This window comes from Colossoma macropomum, unplaced genomic scaffold, assembly GCF_904425465.1.
Source record: "Colossoma macropomum unplaced genomic scaffold, Colossoma_macropomum, whole genome shotgun sequence".
In the NCBI taxonomy this organism is placed as follows: domain Eukaryota; kingdom Metazoa; phylum Chordata; class Actinopteri; order Characiformes; family Serrasalmidae; genus Colossoma; species Colossoma macropomum.
This window is the reverse complement of record NW_023494791.1, coordinates 17,325,527-17,347,500: the sequence shown is the minus strand read 5'-3', so window position 1 is coordinate 17,347,500 and position 21,974 is coordinate 17,325,527. Positions and strand designations below refer to the sequence as shown.

Sequence of the window (21,974 nt, the reverse complement as noted above, 5' to 3'; positions counted from 1 at the left end):
ATGTGAACTTCTGCTTTCAGTAACTGTTGTGACCCGACTTGAGCAGCAATGACTTCGGTCAAACATTTCCTGTAACTGTTGATCAGTCCTGCACTTGGAAATGCTTCAACTTAGTGATGCTGGTGGGATTTCTTGCACGGACTCCGCACTTCAGGTCCAGTCACAACACTTCTATTGGCCATTGCAAAATGCAATTTTTGTCTGCTTCACCAAATCTGTGGTAGACTGACTGGTGTGTTTAGGATCTTTGTCTTGCTGCAAGACCCACCTTCTATGGAGCTTTAAGATATGGACAGATATCCTGACATTCTCCTAAAGAGTTTCCAGACACAATCCAGAATTCATAGTACCATCAAATGATGGCGAGCTATCCTGGTCCAATGGCAGAAAAACCAGCCCTACATGGTGAAACCGCCACCACCATGTTTCACAGTTGGATGAAGTTCTTATGCTGGAATGCAGTATTTTGTTTTGCCAAACATAACATTTCTTATTTAAGCCATAAAGTTTTATGTTTCCCTTACGCCACATAACATTCTTTCTGTAAGCTACTGGCTCATCCAAGTAGTCTTTTGGAAACTTTAAACTGGCCGCAATGTTCTTTTCAGAGAGTAGTTGCTTACTTCCTGAAATCATTTGAAATATTCTTGTACAGTGTTTACTTGGGACAATAGCCAGCACAAACGAGTTTTTTATGATCATCCTTTCCTCTCTTTGATTTTTGTTGGATGATGATTCCTGGGGAGATTAACAATGGTGTTCATTTTCTTATATTTGTACACTTGCTTCCTTTTTCCTCTCTTTGTGATTTTTGTTGGATGACAACTCCTGGGGAGGGTAACAACAATCTTGATTTTGCTTTATTTGTACATCTGCCTGGCAGTGGATCCTGGTGAAGTCTTCTAACCTGATGAGCATCAACAAGTGTTTTTTTCTGAGGTTCTCAGAAATCTTCTTTTACTGAGACATGGCAAGCACTAATAAATGCGTGTTGAGAAAACCAGACTTTAATGCTGAAGACATTAGTTGATATTTTATAAATGGGGCAGGGTCACATACTTTTGCCAACAAAGACATTTACTGCTGGATTACTTTATTCAATTGATGAATGCAAACTATATGACTGTGTTATTTATGTTATTGGATTTTCTTTATCTATTATTATGACTTAAATTATATGAAGACAGTTTAGGCCAGATTTATGTAAAAAATTTTGAAGGATTCACAAACTCTCTAGCATCCCTTTATAATAAAATTAGTATCCAGCATGTCTGAAGACAGAAAACCTGATAAAATGACTATAAACAAATGAATATATGAATGTTTGAATGAAATACAATATCTAAAAATATTTTCTATTTTATTGTCTAATTTATTAGATTTGAATTCACATTTAATAAAGCATTACTGCACATGAAAAATTACAAAAAAACTGTACAGAATTAATATGTGATTCAAGTTTTTAATATCTTGCATATCTAGAATAGCTTAAGCATACCTGAATAAAAATATTTTGGAATGAGAGCGTGACATCCTCCACCCCATCTTTGGCTTTTCTTGCAGGCAGGGCTACAAACAGATACAGGCACTTCACTAAAGCACCAGCCAGTCCAGCGTCAATTGCAGCATTCATTCCCTGTCAAAAACAGCTATTATCAATGAGCCCATTCCACTGAAACAATATTGTCATACTGGCTTTGGATTTAGTCTGATATAAATGGCACAACAAATCAAGACTTAATAAGTACTTAGAAAAGTGTCTGAGTACATGAAGTGTTTGAGCATATCTTAGATTTGTATTTCTTTGAATCTGAAGTAACCTCTCACGTTTCCACTTTTTGGGAGAAAAATCATGATGCTCCTTTTGATCAACAGTACTGGAATAACTTGGATAAATTTAGTTACAAAAGAATCAAACTTGGGTCTTTTGTATTATATTAACATATTCATTTATCAACTTCATATGTGCTATGTCACATAAAGACTGTACGAAAATAAAACATAACCCAGCGGTTCCCAATTCCAGTCCTGGCAACCCCATGCTCTACACACCTGACCCAGCCGATGAGGACCTTGTTCATATGTCTATGAATTGAATCAGGGGTGCTCACTGAAGAAAAAAGCTGTGTATTATATTCTAATTTTGTAATGTAAGCTTCTTACTAAGCACTTGATATTGTGCCTCATGTGATGCGAAATGAACCCTTGTTTACGCATGACTATATAAATTAGGGGTCCAAGCACTCAACGTGTTGGATTCCTGTTGTTTTTGCTCGGATTCAAATAAATTATTTTTCTTCCCAAAAATGAATCATGCAGACCAAACCATAAGGCCTAGAGTCATGAAACCTGATCAATAGGTAGAAGCCTCACAACTCAGGCACACAAGATGAACCCAACTGGCTTGAAGGGAGAGCTACAGCACAGTGTTTTATAATTTGGCCCATACCTCCTACATTACAAGGCCTACAGACATAATTCTGGGTGCTGCTGATTTTATGGCTCATATTAAACCAAAATCAAAACAGCCATCCTGTAAAAAAGTTAAGATATTTTGCACTTCTTTTTTGCAAAACATACTTTTGTGAATTTCTCAGTCACTGAACAGGTATCAAAATATCTGCAAAAGCGTGAACCTCAATACTTACCAAAAATACTGACATTTGAAAACGACACGGCTACCACACGCCAATCAATACCTCTGGATTAGAGCACTGCATTGTTGACTAAAGCAGCTGTAACTCATAAAGGGTTTGTTTTCTAATGAAGATTCTAATGAAACCTGACAGATTTGTGTGTTAAAAGATTCAGAGGTAGCCTGTTACTTTAGGCACTTGTATATCAACAGTGGGCATTAGAAAAGTTAAGCAACTGCTTCTCAGCATTCACACATCTGATTAAGTTGAGATTTTGCATGCTACATCTTTAAGCTTACTTACAAGTGGTGCTTTAAAGATGACCGGATAGGTAACTGTGGATGCCATTGGTCAATCAGCTTTCAGCAGGCATTAACACTGACCAATCATCATGAAATCTGAATCGTGTGTCTATGTAGGGACTCAACATTATCCTATGAAGTTTTAAAAGAATTGACCACTGGGGTGCCCTACTTAATTTTCCAATTAAGCATGCCTTGTACATCATTTTACTTGAGGACATGAAACTGGATTCAAATAATCCAATTATTAGTGAGCCTAATAACTTTGCAAAAGTGTTCTCATAAAATGTACTGTATTTCTTCTATTGTAAATTGTCTGAAAACAACCCATTTCGAACTAGTCTTAGGATTTTGATCCAATCATCTAAAAAAAAAAAGTCTTGAAATGATCTCTGGTTTCTGTAGCTAAATTATTATCAAGAAAATATTGACTTTTTTGCCCACCATAGTAGCTACATATTAATTAATCATTGTGGCCTTGGTAAATCTGAATTACTAAAACTCTGAAATTACCAATTATCAATAAAGTATGAAAAACTTTTGATAACGTCTTACTCCCTAGCATTTATCCTTTGTCTGCGAAAAGGCCCTCGTTCGGCGTATTAGACTGGATTAATCTGTGTGGTGCTTGGACCCTGCAGATTACCACTTGCTGTAATATTTATTTTGGAAATTGTTAAAATGGGATAAAATATACTTTGTTTTTTTTTGGGGGGGGGCAAGTAAAGCTGGGAAACACTGAAAAATATATGAGCCTGTGTAAAGAAAGCATGGATGTCCCATGCCTCAGATGAACAGCCTATTTTCTCTCTTCCTTTCTTTCAGCAAAATAAAAACAAATTCTCAACTTCTCATTGTTTTACACAGCTCAGAAACATAATGATCTTTTTACATGCTAGACAAACAAGAATTTCCCATTTTCCCAAGACTTTTTATATGAAATGTCTCAACACTTTCATTTTTTCAAACCATGAACAATGATAGTGTGAACAAAGCAGTCAGAGTGTGACTCATTTGCATACTAGCACCTGCACTTACAGCTCTGCCTGAGTATTGACAGTTTTTTTTACAAATGCTTTTTACAACTCTTCACACAGTTGGCATAACAGCGCTCTAAGTGCACCATCTATTAAAGTGTGAGAAAATTCAGGCCACGGTGCAAACAGAACATCAAGTCACAATCAAGCAATTTTACACTGTGTCTTTTGAGAAGAACAATGATTGCAACAAGGAACTGAGGTTTGTCCAATAAAAGCATAGGAGGACTTGGCATGTTTTTGTATGCATTTACTCTACATTATTTAATTTATGCAGATGACGCTGACATCATTCTGGCCAAAATATGTCAAATCTGAAATGGGAAAAGGGTTACAGTGAATGTTCTTCATTAGAGTGGTGACGACAACAATGTGTGTAAAACAACATTACAGATTGTTGTGACATAATTCTCTAATTGTGCCAGATGGTAAAGAGCATCTGACTTAATTCTTGGATAAAGTCCATGGAGGGTTTATGCCTGAGGAGGAAGGGGAGCAGCCAAACATGCATTTGTGATTGCATGGGACAATGTGGCATTTCAGTGTTGATACTATTTGTTTATACAGTGGTACATTACAGTACAGTGAAAAAGTCAGAAGCCACCCTTCATTTTTTTACCATCAAGTACAAGTTATTCTTTTTTCAAGAGATATTTCAGCAGAGATAAGATATAAGATATTCCACTTGCAAAAGGAAGAGGAAAGCTAAAGGAAAATAATTTGAAAAAAAAGCTCTTGCTTCAGATCTGAAAAAAATCCACAGATGTTTCTGTCCATCCTGTGAGAAGACAACTCAATGATATGGGGCTGAAAGGATGTGTAGCTGTCAACAAGCCCTTACTAAGAAAAGAAAATAGACAAAAAAAGGAAAATTGGCAAATCAAATAAGAAGCTGCTGGTGTTCACAGAAAAAACTGACTGACCACCATCAGGGTCCAGACCTCAGTGTTACTGAATGAGTTTGGGACGACTTAGATAAAGAGAGGCAAAAAGAAAATAATTGGAAAAAAACTATATTATATTCAGTGGTTGGGGCTTCTGTGTAATTTTTCTTGTAGCTTTGTTCTGCTTTTTTCTGGCACTGAAAAATGAATATCTTGTACTGGCTGTTTGACTGTAAATTAAAGAAATGAAGCATGGATTTTTGCATAGTACTGTATATACAGTAAAGATATGCCATTCTGTTCTAATAAAAATTCTATACACTGATAACACTTTGAACCATACAACGTTAAAGTAGTTACTTCAAAGATTTACATATAATCTTTATGTAAAGCTAGCTTTGTGTGGTCTAGGACACTGTGCTAAGATTGACATAGTGATCTATTAATAGTTTCGAGAAAAAAAAAAAGAAGAATTGCAACTGCAAACAAAAACTGTAAATAAGGATATATGTAGCTACCATAAGTGTGATTTTTTAAAACCACAGCAGAGCAGACCAAACGTCTAAATGATGTTCCACCAAACCCTTACCAACCCACTACACCCTTACTCACAAAGACTTTATGATGAAAGCAGTTATACGACATTTACTGCTAGTCATATGACTGGCCACATGGCTTGTCATGGCATCTGATTAGGAAGTAACTCAGCATTACAGTCTAAAAATGTCCTCAGGGAAATCTCAGGCAAATAATACCGTAGGACTTACAGAGTCACTTGTAGACAGAAGAGAAATGGCCTTCAGCAGCAGCCATCCTTTGTTGCTGCCAGGTTCTGTGTGCTGAAAAAACTGCTCCAACTCATACCGTGCTTCTTCTATTGCAAACAAATGCAAAAAGATGAAAGCATTTTTACTCTGCCATTTTTTAGAATGAGAGAAAATTATGAGAGAATTTTAATCGTAGTCATATCATGATATTATTCATAATCAAGACAAACATTCAAATAATAACCTTCAAAATTTAAGCTCTTTTCAATCATATGGGTTCAGATACCAAGAACTGTTGTCATGCATACAGTTCAAATTTCAACCTCTTATCTTTAAAAAAGAAGAAGTAGCTCTCTTGCCTATAATGCTTCAACACCCCTGCTCACTTAGTCTTTTCATGAGCTGCTAAAAACAGCCCCAAGCCCACACATGCCTGAATGTGAGCTGACACAGTCCTACACATGCCACCCATGCTTGACCGTCAGTCAATCACGGTTGATCACTCTTAGCTCAGCTGAATGGAGAAGACTGAGTGTACCTGCTGGCCTTTCTGCTACTTTCTGCTGTACATGACACACCAGTGTCTCTCCAACCTGATAGGCCAAAGCCTGCAGGTCCAAGTCCTCAGTGTCGCTGCTGCTTTCAGATACCTTACAGAGAGCACAGACAGGGAAGCTGAACCATCTGTTTGAGGAACCGGTGAAAATACAAGAGGATGCACACTTCCTTTGGCTCTCAAATGAAACATTTTTTTTCCTTTACTGATCTTAAAAAACATACAAACAGTAGTGCCTTCTGTGGATTAGAATGCAGCACTTGGACATGGAACACAATTCTGTTTAGTTGAAAAAGCAAAGGCATCCATGCACACACTGGTTACACTTTCAAAAACGCAGATGGAACGTTTCATTTCTCTATTATGTGACAGCACACACGAGTGACTCCTATCTGCAATTTCACATGACTTTTTCAGAAGATATGTTCTTTAAATGGAGCTTACACTATATGTTGCAGCACACAGTGTTGGTAAATCCCAGTTGGAATGCATGACTGGTAAAATAGTCACATGTGCATTAACCCCCACACTAAGACTTCACGGCACATGTTTCTAGCCCTTGAGCATTTATCAGTGGCCTCACGAGACAAATCATCTCTGGACAGAGGAAATGTAGGCATGTTCACTCTGACTTGGTGTTAGGCGACATTGAGAATGAAACAGTTAATAGTAGGCTTTTAGCTGAGCATGTACAAGTTACATTAGAGGTGGAAATATAATGATATGTTATTGGTATTGTGTTAACATCGCAATATACTTGACAACATACTTCAAGTATATCATAGATATCATTTCAGGTATTTCTAGAACACTGAAACTGAAAAAAAAAAACAATTACAGAGTCTGTAAACAGCATCAAACAGTGTATAATAACTGAATTAAGTAGCTGACTGGATCTCAGCTATTATGCAATTATATTATTTTATTAATTTATACTAATGGACTGTTTGATTTTCCTGCTCTTCCACCTTAACTTTTAAATTCAATATTATATTATATTATATTATTATTATATATGATGATAATAATAATAATAAGAATAATAATAATAAGAAGAAGAATTGTCTTTTATAAATATTATTACTGTTTTGCATTACTGTTTGCTGGTGTATTTTGTCCTTTCTAGCTTGTTCACAAACCTCAGCAAAGCCTAATACTGTCATATACAGTAGAGTGCAAAAGGCACCAAAGCACACTGTTCAAAACTCATTTGTATCAGCAGTAACTGTGCGCTTGTAAAGCACTATATATCATTAGAATAGATGCAAATAAACATAAAAGCAGTAAAAAAGTAACAAGAATTTCTTATTAAAAAAAGAAAAATATATACATACATACATACACACACACACACACACTATATATATGGCTTTTAAATCTAATTTTCTACTAATTTTTACTGCACATCGTTTATTGTGAAAAAGTGTTGTGACATTATATTTTGTCATATCACCCACCATTATGACACACTGATTATTAGGCCTTGTTATTTCCAAAGTTGCACCTTTTCTGAAATGGTAAGATTTTATAAGCTTCCCCTGAAACAGGGCTACAGGGAACTCTCAGTTTCCCAACATCACTACACTTTAAGGGTTTATTTACTTAACTTATTTACTTAACGCTGTGTAATCAGTTCATTTCCTCTATCTCTCAATCACTCACTGTATTTTAACTGTTCTTGTTACCTGAATGAACAGGGGCAGAAGCATGTCGAGCTGCTGCTCTCTGTCTTCTACTGCTGTCTGACTGAGCTGCAGGAGCTGCTGCCTGAGAGCTGCATCTGCGTCAGCATGCGTGTCCTCCACCTCTCTGGCAGGCTCTGCCCCAGCTTTGTCTCTCTTTAGCTCCGTACTCTCTGCAATCTCCCCAGAGGCACTCAGCTCCCCGGTCTCCTTATTGATCCTCTCCATATCTCCACCAGCTTCCTTTAATAATTGGGTCACAGGATTACAAACACACAAACAGCTCTTTATACACAACAGTTAAATCCAGCACACGACTAACTTGCGTATTAGACAGGAGAGAACAACTGCACAGTACAGAAATAAAATAGCAATGAAATAAGTCCAGTTCTTCAAATATAAACCAGTTCCTGTTCAGGGCTTCTATGTTCAGAGTCTCAGAGAATGTATGTGTTACATTTTTCAGTCCATGAACCGCATATTGCAAAGCACTATTACACAACATTGCACTGTAGACAGAACTGTTTGTAATTATCATTTCACAAGACGGCAATTTGCTTTAGGGGTCTGACACTGTCTTCCCACGCACTAAAAAACAAAGGCTTTGGATTTCAATCTAATGTGTACATAATTTCCATAGGAAGTACATCAGTACAGCTGCGTCTTTTATTACACACTTGAAACTTAAGAGTAACTTGGCCAGTTTGCATTTTTTTCAAGTACTTACAGAAAATAAGCCTTTAAATGTAATCAGTTCAGGATTTTCACAGGGCTTTTACAGAATCTTGTGATGTCAAGAGCACGCTTGTTGTGCTAAATGGAGGAAAATTCGCATTCCTAGAAAAAGACCACTGCACATGCTGACCACAACAGCTACATGTAGCCCATAAATGAGATGAATTCCTGCAATTTTAGCTCATCATTAAAAGAACAAAGGCCTGTTTGTTGCACACATCCCTCTCATTTTCATCCAAAAAGGCATATGACTGACAAACGCATTATGTAAAGGAAACTATGTGCTTAAATTCTGTGACAAATAAAATGCTCTATGCCGGAAAATTATTCACTTTTAAAGTCATTTGCTTCCTTGTTTTTGGTTTCTTTGTAAGTGCTTCGCATGTCAGAGCAGAACTGGTAAAGCAGGACACTGTCAAAATAACATACCTCAACATGTCTTCACACTGGGCAATTGTGAAAACACTTGCTGCCCAAAACAGTCCAGCTCAATCCCACATGACAGGCAGTAAGCCTTGTATTACCCTTAGCAACGACACAGAGACACACACACGCGCAGCCAGTTTCACAAGAGTTTCTGTAAAGTGACACTTACCCGCTGTTTGGTGGGAGGCATTAGTATTTGCGCTGAGTTTTGCTGGAGGACAGTCCAGTCCCGGTGAGATGATTTCCCTCTCTTCCCATCTCACAGCGCTCAGTGAGTAGCCAGTTGAGACATGCCTGTTAGGACCTTACCTCTAATCTGCCAGTGACTAAACTGCAGTGGGTGCCTGAACTTTGCTCGAAGAGAAACTCTTACATCAGCTGCACATGGTCATGCGCCTTACTTCCTAGAGAAAAAAAGCAGAAGTGAAGGACTTTATTTTCTGCCACTGCCTCAATACATCTCAGCTCAAGAGCTCATTCTATTGTAAAAATGAAATTTTGTGATACCAAATAAAATTAGTCACCAGACGATAAGCATACAGAATTATCTGAGCTCTCATAGAGAAGTAAATAAAAAAAAATCCAAACACTGTCCTATTAAAATTAATCTGTTTAATGTATGACTGGTCTGTTTTAGGGGAATTCTCAGAAATCCGTACACAACTAATAACACAACCTTGGCAACACTGAAAGATGTTTAAACAACCAATAATCCATCATCGTTTGAGCAGTGGTGACATCGTGTGGCTCGTAGAGAAAATGACTAGGGCCAAATAATTCCCTAAAACACAACTACTACTATCACTGCTAGAGAGGGCGAATTTTCAGACAGCTGTTCTTACCACTATTCCTCCTTCTCCTCCTACTACTACTAATTTTCAATAGTTCAATATTGAAATATATATGACGATGCATAAATAATATCTAGTGCTGGTTTGCAGTTATAGTGTTACCAGTTCCTGACCTAAAGCTGCAGCAGGTTCACGTAAAAATGATATTTCAGCTGCGTTCACAGTCTACGGCTGAAACTGGCTGCCTTCCAGGCTCCTTCCAGGCAGGCAGATGACTGGTGTTTGTGGCGTGTTGTGTGGTATGTCGGTGTGACAATAACTGAGTCGGCTCTTCAGCACACATCACACCACAGTGCTGAATTCTGCTTCGTCCAGTTCGCTACAACACGGGAGCACAATGATAGCAGCCTAAATGATACCTTAGTTTATTTCTGACCTGCCAAAGAACAATTTCTTTATTCAGTTAAATAATTTAACCTAACTCATTGCAATGTGCTGGCTGGTCCCACATTATAAGTCTAGCATTTTTGTTTATAGGCCTAGGTCAGGGATTCGATCCCAAAAAGAATCGATTCCTCGATACCTGGCATTCAAGAATCGAGAGTCGACTCTTCAAAACTTTAGACTCGATTCCACACTGACAGATATTCTGTTGTCATTGTCTAGACACTTTACATGAAAAATATATCATTCCACAACACACATCGTTAGTCAAGTTGTGTTTTACTTTAGACAAAGTAGGAAACAAAGTCAAACGTAAAATTTATAAAGAAAAATGTACAGTCAAATGATATTGCCAGTTCCAAAACGCCCACCTGAAGAAGTTGACGGAAGAGAAGCAGGTATGTTGGCTAGCCAGCCCCCGCCAGTTAATTTAGCTAATGTAGCGTTAGCTCTCCAAATTTCCTTGCTAAGGTCAAATATTATTATTGGGGTACTCTTTTTTGTTGCCTCATGTCCATCTGTGAGTCCAAATTACATCGTGGAATCGACACTTGTATGCACCACTATTTCCCATTACTTTGAAGCGGAATCGGAGTAGACTCCAACATTTCTAGAATCGAACAGCCCGTATGAGCCAGGACAATTTACTAGACTAGGTCTCAAAATGCATGAGAAACTATATACAGTTAGCCTAGTTTATGTGTTTTTGGTGGCTACTGTTGTTGCAGTCAAACAGAATTAACCAGACTTGTCCAGTGGAAATCAATGGCTTGTTTCGACAGAGGACTCGAGTAAAAATCGAAGATCCAAGAATAAACACGAAAAGCTGACAATAAATCCGTGCATCCGCGTGTATCCACAATTTCTGATTACACAAAGTTTCAGATTTCGGAGGTACTTTATGTAAGTATATGTGTTCAGGAATTCACTATTTTAAATGGTCAATCGTAAAAGATTTATTTTATAAATATTGTTTCTACCTATTTTGTAGAAGTGCTTTTAAATATCGGCTCGTATTTTGAAGTTCAAAATAGTTTGCCCACAGTCACGTGTGTACATGAGACCAATCAAAATATGGGGGCGGGGTTTTATCAAATCAGTTCTGTTGATTTGTGCGCTTCGCAGCGCCGTCGCTTGTAACTGTCCTGTTCCGGTTTTGCTTGGATAAAATGTCAGCCGCTTTTAACTGAGCTGAGGAATGAAATGAGATATTTTTTTTAATGAAAATGTGCATTTTATGTTACTACTGAGCTCATTGCAGGCGCGGGCGGTGATGCTCCACAATGTCTCTGAGCGCAGTTACTGAAGGAAATGGGGTATTTGAGGCTGTTCAGAGAGGAGCCATCGAACAGGTCGCTCAGCTAATTCAGCACGACCAGACAGTCTTACAACAGAAAGGTAAGCCCTGTAGAAGTCTGCGCCTGTCTTAACTGGCTGTGGGAAAAGAGAGACAATCTGTCTTATGAGCTGCAGACAAAATAAGATCCAACTGTGTTCAGCTACAATAGCTACAATTCACTCTCATGTTCCTGACGGTGCGGAATTGTCAAGTAGAGCTGTCAGTGGTGTTGTTTTTTCCATTGTTTCACCTGGCTATCGTTTTCGTTATTAACTATTCATTGACTCTAACAATTAAGTCCAACCTGTTCCTACCTGCTTTGTTAGCTTTCACAGATTCACAGTCTTTGCTTTTTTTAGGACAGTGTGGGCCGCAAGTCATCAGATTTATTAGTTCTAGGTAGTTGTGCAGATGTCTTACAACAAGGACAGAGTAGTATAAAAAAGCGCTCTATTGATAATTAGCCAACATATAGAGGAATTGTTCACCAAAAAACAAATTTACACATGTTAACTCCATACATAGTTGATCGGCCAGGATATATTTGTTGTCTGAAGTTTGTTTAATCAGTTTTAAACTGGAACTATGATGCTAATATAATAGGAGAAGAAAGAGTTTGGATGACAGACTTTAATTACATTTCCAATACATTAGCTTCTTTATTTTAGGGAAAAATAAAGAAGCAAACATCAGACAACAAACATGTCTTGGCTGTCAGTGTTTGGGGTAAAGGGTCACTGTGTAAATGAGGTTTTTCAGTGAAATGTTAATTTAATTACTTAAGCAATATTCTACTACAGTATTTTTTGCCAGTATTTGGGATAAAACCACACATAATCCATATTTTGGAATCTGTAAGTTCTGATAAAACTGTCTTTTCTCTTTTCTCAGGCTGGGGTGGTTTTACTGCCCTTCATTTTGCTGCCCTGCATGGAAACCGGCCAATAGCTGAACTCCTCTTAAGTAGCGGAGCTGATCCTAATGTACCTTGCGATGCAGGCCAAACCCCTTTTCACTTTGCCTGCAGGTACAGTGAATCTTCCTGACAGATGTCCTTTTCATATCCATTTGACCATCCATGTGACAGAATGCATCACTGTCCGCAATTTTCTGTGCTCAGTTGTCTAGCAGCTGCTCTAGGATACAACATAAAACAACCTTGCATGAATAAATTAACATCCATTTTATGACTTTTCTGTAACAGACATGGCAACATCAGCATCATGCATAAAATGATGCAGCATGGTGCAGATTTACGCATTGTGGATCAGCAGGGAAAAACATCACTACATCATGCAGTTAGTGGGGGAAGCATGTGAGTAACTGAATACTCTGTTTAATCTGTAGATGCATGAGCTGCGGTTTTATTTTACACTTTTTTTAATTAAGTATTCATAATCAGCGATGGTTTCTCTAAGTTAGGAGCTCATTGCTAACATAGCACTTTAAAGTTAATAGGATAATTAGTCAAAGTGAACATTCAAAAATATATTTACAAAAAAGTTTAAAAGTCATGCTCATGACTTTTCTGTGGTGATGTAAATATTCTGTGCAGTGCTGCTGCCGTTTAGGACTAAGAGTGAACACTCATCACACATTGTATAGAACTGATCTTCCTCTTTCTTATTGTGTGATGGTCAGTGTTGCCATGCAGTACCTCTGGGAGACTACCATGTTCCGATTCTCAGATGGTGATAACTCCCTGATCACTCCTCTGCACATGGCAGCTTCCACAGGGAATACTGATGTGGTCAGGTACCTTCTACGTAACAACGTAAGCTATTTCACTTGTAACACATGCTGCTTTCTAATGCACACTTTGAGAAAATCAGAAATACAGTGCTGTAAAAAAATTTTTGCTCCAAACCCGATTTCTTCTCTTTTTGCTAACTTGTCACGTTTAAATGTTTCAGTTCTTCCGATTACTTTTCATGTAAGATAAAGTCAGCCTTTAAATGATCATTCCATTTATTGAAGATAAAGGTTCATTCAAAATCTATATCATTCATGTGAAAAAGTAATTGCCCCCCTAAACTTAATAACAGTTAGTGCCACCCTTGGTAATAACAACTGCAGTCAAACATTTGCAATAACTTATGATGAGTCTTTTATATCGCTTTGGAGGAATTTGTCTCACTCTTCTTTGCAGAACTGTATTATTTTGGCTACATTGGACAGTTTTCAAGCATGAACTGCACATTTAAAGTCTTGCAACAGCATCTCAATGGGATTCAAGCCAGGGCTTTGATATGGCCTTTCCAAAACCTTAATTTAGATTTTTTTCGAGCCATTCAGAGGTGGACTTGCTTGTGCGCTTCGGATTATTGTCCTGGTGCATAACTGTAATTCAGCTTTAGGTCACAAACTGATAGGCGGAAATTCTCCTTCAGGATTTTCTGATACAGAGCAGAATTCATGGTTCCATCAATTATGACAAGTCGTGCAGGTCGTGCAGAAACAAAGCAACCCCAGAGCATCACACTACCACCACCATGCTTGACTGTTGCTATGACGCTCTTCTCAAATGCAAGACAAGGCTTTGTGTTCTTTTTGGTCAGCAGTGGTTTACACCTTGCAACTTTCCCATGGACGCCACTTTTGCCAAGGTTCTTACTTATTGTGGAATCGTGTGCATTGACCTTGAGGCAAGTGTGGCCTGCAGCTCTTTAGATGTTTGTCTGGGTTCTTTTGTGACCTCCTGTGTTGTCAATGCACTTTTGGTGAAATCTTGGTTGGCTGGCCACTCCTTGGAAGGTTCACCACTGTTCCAAGTTTTATCCATTTGTGGATAGTGGCTCTCACTCTGGAGTCTCAGAGCCTTAGCAATGGCTTTGTAACCCTTTCCAGACTGGTAGATTTCAATGACTCTGTTTCACATCTGTATTTGAATTTGTTTAAAATGTGGCATCATGAGCTGCTTTTTGAGACTTTCTAGCCTGCTTCACATTACCAGACAGGTTTTATGTAAGTGATGTTTAGATTCAACAGGTCTGGCAGTAATCATGCCTGGGTGTGTCTAGTAAAACTGAACCCAGTAGTCAGTTGAATTTGGTTAACTGGTTGATTTAGTAGCTGAGGGGGCAGTTACTTTTTCACATAGGGCCAGGTAGGGCTGAACAGTATTTTTTCTTCAATAGTTGAAATTGTCATTTAAAAACAGCATTTTGTGTATACTTTGGTTATCTTTGTTTTATATTAAAAGTAGTTTGACGATCTGATCACTCAAATGTGACAAATATATGTGGCAAAAATAGAAGAAACTGGGAAGGGGGCAAATATTTTTTCATGGCACTGTATATTGTATTCCTATTCCCATTCATGAAACCACAACCAGTAGTCCTTGGACTGGGTCACTGGTCAGCAGTCATTCAAAGAGAGTTGCAGGATGACCTAAAAGTAGCAGGAACATGGTAAACAATAAGTAATGAACTGCATCACAGTCATCAGCATCAGTTCCTTTCAGAGGAAACACGAATTCAAATGAAAAATTAATGGAGTGATGTTCCAGGACACATTAGAGGAGAATGTAATCTCATTGGCCACGAAATTGAATCTGGGAAGAGATGGACGTTTCAACAAGACAACAACCCAAAAATAGAAGAACCCAAGAGTACCTAAAAAAGAGTGAGAAGTTGCTTGAACGGACTAGCCGATCCCTTGATTTGAATCCCTTTAAAATATCTGAGTACAAAGTCAAAAGACATTTGAAGTGGATATGTGAATTGCAAGTATATTAAATAACCCAAATGGAAGTGACTGAATACTTCATCTCCTTTTATTTACAACCCTATTTCCAAAATTTTGCTGTGCAAAATGTAAATAAAAACAGAATGGAATGATATGCAAATCCTTTAAACTATATTTAATTGAAAATGGTACAAAGACTATGTCATATGTTGAAACTGAGAAATGGTGTTTTAAATATATGCCCATTTTGAATTTGAAGCCAGCAATCTGTTTTAAAAAAGTTGGGACCGGGGCATGTTTACCGCTGTGTCGCATCACCTCTTTAACTGTACCCTGTAAGCGTTTGGGAACTGAGGAGTCCAGTTGCTGTAGCGTTGAAAGTGAAATGTTTTCACTTTCTTGCTTGATATAGGATTTCTGCAGCTCAACAGTTCAGGGACTCCTTTATCGTATTTTTCGTTTCATAATTCGCCAAATGTTTTCAGTGGGTGACCGATCTGGACTGCAGGCAGGCTGTAGAATTTTTAGACCCCTCTTTCTGTAGAATCAGGACCAGGAGGCCAGCCAGATCCTTCACTATGGAGCCATGCTGTTGTAATATGTGCAGAACGTGGTTTTACATTATCTTGCTGAAATAAGCAAGGCCTTCCCTGAAAAAGACATCATCTGGATGGCATCATGTGTTGCTCCAAAACCTGTACATATCGTTCAGCATTAATGGTGCCTTCACAAATGTGCAAGTCACCCATGCCATGTGCACTAATGCACCCATATACCATCCCGGATGCTGGATTTTGAACTGTCCACTGATAACAAATGAGATGGTCCCTCTCCCCTTTAACCTGGAGGGTGCAGTATTATGTACCACAGATGACAGAAATCTCCAAGTGGCTATGATGGAGCTCTTGCCATTCAAGTGCTTTCACAGTTTCAATCTGAACATTTTGTAAGTTACTCTGGGTAAGTGTCTGCTAAATGAATATAGGGAGATATCTAACGTCTAATGATTATGACATGGCAGTATCTGTAGACATTTAAGTGGAGCACTTTCTTCAAGAGTTTGTTGGTGTCCAGTGTTTCAGGTGGCTCACTGTAGTGAGCTGCAGCAGAAATTGCAGCACCTTCATAGTAATTGGCTTTGCCACAATACCTAACCCCTTATAAGCCTATAATCATTATAACACCCTTATGTTATGAAGTTGTAACATGCTTAGACATCTCAGTTGCTGTGTGTGCATAGTATGTGGGTTGATTTTTGTAATACCTTCCATGTTTAACATGTAAACTGCTTTTACAAATATTGTTTTTCCTCTTTCTATGTCTCCAGAGATGTGCAGCAGTTGCTGTAGACCAGCAGGGGGCGACAGCACTGCATGTGGCTGCAGAGAAAGGCATAATTGAGGTGTGCTGGCTGCTACTGCAGAGTGCGGGATTCCACATTTTACACATGAAAAACTACACTGGCCTCACACCTCTAGACCTCTGTAATCGCGGAACTACTTTTAGGTCCGTTGGTCGCTGCTTTTTTCAACCACTCTTCTTAGAGTCACATCGAGAGACATGTTATCAGGTTGACTTGTAGATTTTTCCCTTTTCTCCCTGTTCTATCGGTAGATTTTCATATTTGTCATTCTGTGTTCTTTTAACAGACATCAGCAGCTCACCAAAATTTTGACCCAGTTCATCATTAAACCAAAGGATCAGAAACCCAGAGAATCATATGGTAACTATGCACATCTGTTTTTTCCACATAAATTTGACAAAATTATAAGCAGACGATATTAAACCTGCTGTTATTGTTTGGTATATGAAGGATGTTGTGTTCTTATCTCTAATGCAGTGGTGTACTACTGGACACTCCTGTTGCCCAGTCTCAGTGGGGCAGCAGTGCTCCTCATAGCTGCAGCATTAGGAGAATATGGAGGAGTATTTTGTGGACTACTTTTTCCCTGGGTGGCAAAAATCACCCTGTCCCAATACCACAGAATGAGCAGCTATCAGAGGTTAGTGCACTGTGTTGTTATCCCATCAGACTGTATTTTTTATTTTTTTTTAGTTATGTATGTATGTATGTATGGATCAAGATTCTTATAGTTAACTAGAACTATTACAAAAATGAAAACTAGCAATGAAAAAATATACATGTTTACTGAAATAAAAATAAAAATGACAGTTTAAAGAAAAAAAAAAAGCCCAACTTTAATATCCACTGCAAAACTAACTGAAACGAAAGAGAATTATTGAGAAGGAAACTTCTTAGGTTTCTTTTTTTCAGTGTGTGAATGCTTGGAGCCGCTAAAGGGCTGTTATTAAAAAAAAAGAAAAAGAAACAAAAATAATGGTATTGCATTCCCTCACAATACATTTGCGTTTCCCTGGAAATCCAATGGATTTTGCTAAAGAATGCAAAATATTTCTGAGGGTATGCAAGGAAACACAATGTGAGGGAATGCAAAAATGCAAAGGACCACAATGTTGTTGCAATTTTTTTTCCCCTCAATGACACTCTAGGGGCTCAGTATGAATAAGATTTTACAGATCGATCCCTTCTGGATTTGCTTGTCTTTAACGAACGATGTAAGTACTTTAAATATGTTTGTTCTGTTGTTTATTTTCATACTTGTAGGCTACCAAATCCCATCTATCTTGGGACGCTGACTGCAGGCATAATTCATTCCTTGATCTGCTTTTACTATAAAATTCTGCCTAATATCCTTTGCTGGCAACATCTAATATTGCTTGCGTGTATTGTGAGTGTATGTGTGTGGGAGTGTGTGTAATTTTGGTACCCAGAAAACTACAAAAGAAAACTTTTCCTTAACCATTTACGTATTTGGCCAGCTCATACTCTCTTACACATTTCATTGCTCCATTTTGGTGTTGTTCTTGGGCTCTTCTGGAAAGTTCTAAGACAAGATCCAGGTCGACTCCGTTCAGCTGATGCAGACCCCAGGTTCACCAGTATAGCTGACCTGGTGGAGGCAAATCAGAATCCTAATCGCTTCTGCGTTTACTGTGAAGTAAGCAAACTCCACACCAGGCATCAGGCTTTTTTTTTTTTTAATGATTGGTGGGTCCAAGTTACGATTGATACATGGAATTACTGTAATTTTGTTTGTATTGAAGCTGATTTTGCTCCAATTTTCAGTGGAGATGACACTATCTCTTTTTTTTTTTTCCTATACCAATACTGAAACCTTCAATTCTAATACTCTTCTTTAAAAACTACTAAGCTTTAAAATGAACATTTTCATTAAAACACTTTAAGATGATCATCTAAAAATAACATTGAACGAACTAAAACACAAGCAAAATTACTTATTTTTCTGTCTCATTCTATTATTGTAGCTATTCCAAGTGGACAACTGCAAGCACTGTCGCCTGTGTGACTTTTGCGTAATGGATTATGACCACCACTGCCTTTTCCTCAACCACTGTGTTGGGCAAAACAACCACCAGGTCTTTGTGCTGTTCATCCTGGCTATGATTGTTGCCCATCTCCTCTTCATAAGCACTGCTGGCTATTACCTCTACTGGAAGATGATCACAGAGGAGCACTGGAGTTGGAGCTCAGTAACAGGGAGGGAGGCGTGGGTGTTCCTGCTGCTCCTACTCAACCTCCTTACTCTCCTCTGGCAGGCCTGGCTGCTCTCTGAACAGTTTGATGCCATTTCCACTGGAACCACCACCTATTTTAGGCGTTCTAACAGTAAGAAGCCTGCTTGGGGCAAGCGTTTGGCCACAATTCTCTCTTTTCTGATTGATGGGAAGAGTTTTAGGAGTCAACAGCGCAACTCTGTTGACATTTAGATTTATAAGTATAAATAATTAATTTCCATCTTAGACAGTTCCTGCACTTAAGTGTTCTCTTGAGGAATGAATTCTTGATTATTGTGATCTTAAGTTTGGTCAGTTGGAGTTATTTGTCATTTCTTTTATCAGAACCTAATCATTTTTAGTGATTCTATTGAGAGACAACTGCATAAAATGCATTTAGTTTTTCATATTTTCACTTATCAGTAGGCTCTATCACAGATTACAAGTTACATTCTTGTGCACTGTCTAAATAGTATTATCCGAATTTTACTGAACCTTTCACTTGTATTTATGCTGTTTATACACCGATAGTATTTTAATGTTTTCAATAAAGCTGTGAAAAACTGTTGCACTACTATTTTGAAATTTTATTATGGTTTGAATTTTTATTTTGGAAAAATAGAATAAAATTTGGAAGTGAAATGACCACAAAAACACTAGGGAGCATTTCATTAATCTATATTTTAGAGTGGTAAGCCACAAATGTCAGTGACTATTATATTATTACTGAAATATTATCATTAATAACTCATATAGCATTATAGAAAGATAACTAGGTTGATCATATAATACTTGTTCCTAATAAAAAAGCTTTAGCAGCATGGTGGCCATTATGTAGGATTATAACTGACAGTATGTACCAGTACATAGCATATCTGATTTAGCTGCCTGTCAAATGTAATGTCTTTTCAGCTGAGAAGGAATATAAGCTGGGTATGCTGTGTGCAATGTAGGGCAGTCTGATTACATTAGAACCATCGAGGGGCTCTGTGCTGGAGGACTAGCCATGCTTTTAAGCTGAGATTTCATCATTAATCATCTATATAGTCTGTGTTTGGTCTGATACTAATTTCGCATTGATTTTGTTGTGGTAATGCCAATCAGTAAAAGAACATGAATCTGCAGGCCTGAGAAAGATGGCGATGGGTAATTGCATTTCATTACTACTGTGACATGGGTCTAGCCACTGATGCAAGCGCCCACCCCCTTCCCTCCCTCTCTGTCTATCGCTGCAGCTTTTAGAGGAAATACAATTTAGCTGCTTATCTCAGAGCATACATATCAAGGGATTTGAGGAAATACTCACTAATTTTTCAGCCCAATCTCTGCTGTATCTGCATATGGTCAATTACAATGGACAACAATTTTAATATGCTGAGTAAAAGAACAGAAAACCTGTTGATTTGAAACAGTTCTGCTTGAAACACAATGAAAGTCAATGGGGATGTGCTGAAACACCTTCCCATTGGCTTCTGTTTTAAAGGGGAATTCCACCAATTTTTCAAAACTTAAGAATGATTCAGTCCTTTAGAGGAAAACCAATTATTCAGAGTGGTTTGATGTGAAATGGTTCATTGCTGAGAAACTTGCAATGTCTGATTTCTTTACAGTCACGGTGATAGGAACCAGGGGTTGTGATGTCTACAACACAAACAGTCATTTTATTTACTATCCAAAACCACCAATGTTCTACATGTGTTCTGCGTTTTAATATGAGGTGCTTATAATAGTAAAAGTCATAAATCTAAAAAAAAAGTCTTTTTGGTGACTAATTTGCCTTACAACACCCTGTGTTTACCCATCGGCCTGAATGGATTAAAGTAAATGGATTCAAATGCATTTTAAGCCCACTTTGAGGGATCTTCAGGGGTGGACGCCTGGTTCTTATCAGCACCACTGTGAGCAATTCTGACTTGGCAAGCTCTAGAACTGAGCATTTCACGACAAACCAAAAAAAGGACTTTGTTTACGTCTTCTTTGAACTTTTGAAAACCCATTGGAGTTCCCCTTTAAGCGTGTTTAAGTCAACAGGTTTTCTGGTTAGGTTTAGTCCTAAAATCTGATTGACTGCGTTCTAAGCCATTGTGAAATAATCACATACCTATGATCACCTCAGCACTGACTTCCGTTTTAGCACCAGGTCAGTGATAACCATCGTGCTGTGAATGGACCATAATGCTGCTCATATGGCCCGCCGAGTCTATTTTTTAACTGACAATTTATATTCTTATTTAAGTAAAAAATAGCAGGTTAAGCAGGCTAAACCTCTCCTCCAGTAATATAAAGTGTTAGGCATGGAATGGAGGTAAGTTATTGAAAGAGTCACAGTAAAACTGCCATACAGAAAATAATATGTTACTATGTCATCAAATGTTCGAGTTTTGGGTTAGTTTTGTTTTCAGTAATATTAAATCCGATTTTTCAAAATAAATGTGGCACCGTTAGCACAAACCTTATCACAAACTAGCTAGCTTGATGCTAACACAACACAGGAAACGTTAGCGGAAATTAGCATTATCGTTGCAGTTGTAATTTGGTAGCTAGCTAGTTAGCTATAGAAGCTGAATATTTCTGTATTAAAAACTGCTATACTATGATATTTTCATAGTTATATGAGAATTAAAAAAAAAAAAAATCATGAAATGATGTGCAGCTGATAGTTCTTGTCCTCCAGCAGTCTGCAGTTGCTTAGCGATAACATATGCAAAATGAACTGCATTTCATGGTGGAATAATTATTGTGATTATTATTATTAATTGACTTGTCAATTAATTGTTAATTGTTGTCATTTTATAAAAGCAATAAACCACTTGAGGGCATGTGTAACAGTGATTTTGCCATGGCAGTTTTAGGCTGCTTCATGACATTGCTAATAACATCACTTGATCACAGTAATGCATGGCCTCTCATGGTTTATGTCTTTACTAAAGATAAGGATAAGGAAATGCTATGTGGAAATCGATCATATGATACATATATTGCAGATAGAGATTAAGTTGAAGGTTTTTCTTTTCTTTTTTTTTAAAATGTCTTGAAGGACCAGGCGCTTACCCAGTTTGACCCCTGTATCGACTACAGCAGTAATAAGATG

At 37.9% G+C, this 21,974-nt stretch overlaps 2 protein-coding genes across 4 annotated transcripts in view; one reads left to right on the top strand and one right to left on the bottom strand.

The window, feature by feature from the left end:
• wdfy4 (WDFY family member 4) overlaps positions 1–11,309 on the bottom strand; it is a 63,439-nt gene extending 52,130 nt beyond the window's left edge. For 2 of the 3 annotated variants that reach the window (XM_036574158.1, XM_036574159.1), the window contains exons 1-6: positions 10,632–11,309; positions 9,195–9,429; positions 7,868–8,107; positions 6,165–6,276; positions 5,627–5,733; positions 1,499–1,636 (exon numbers count right to left, since the gene is read on the bottom strand). In XM_036574158.1, the coding sequence (XP_036430051.1) occupies positions 1,499–1,636; positions 5,627–5,733; positions 6,165–6,276; positions 7,868–8,107; positions 9,195–9,215 (618 nt within the window). In that variant the 5' untranslated portion in view covers positions 9,216–9,429; positions 10,632–11,309. The remainder of the gene's footprint in view (positions 1–1,498; positions 1,637–5,626; positions 5,734–6,164; positions 6,277–7,867; positions 8,108–9,194; positions 9,430–10,631) is intronic. The other variant, XM_036574160.1, reaches the window with a different exon arrangement.
• A 23-nt stretch (positions 11,310–11,332) lies between these two features.
• si:ch211-223a10.1 (probable protein S-acyltransferase 23) lies at positions 11,333–19,451 on the top strand. The gene is made up of 10 exons (XM_036574162.1): positions 11,333–11,658; positions 12,491–12,626; positions 12,804–12,914; positions 13,241–13,373; positions 16,614–16,792; positions 16,936–17,009; positions 17,127–17,289; positions 17,913–17,995; positions 18,116–18,306; positions 18,635–19,451. Exons 1-10 carry the CDS (start codon positions 11,544–11,546, stop codon positions 19,094–19,096), a joined length of 1,647 nt encoding a protein of 548 aa, XP_036430055.1. The 5' UTR covers positions 11,333–11,543; the 3' UTR covers positions 19,097–19,451.
• Positions 19,452–21,974: the final 2,523 nt, after the last annotated feature.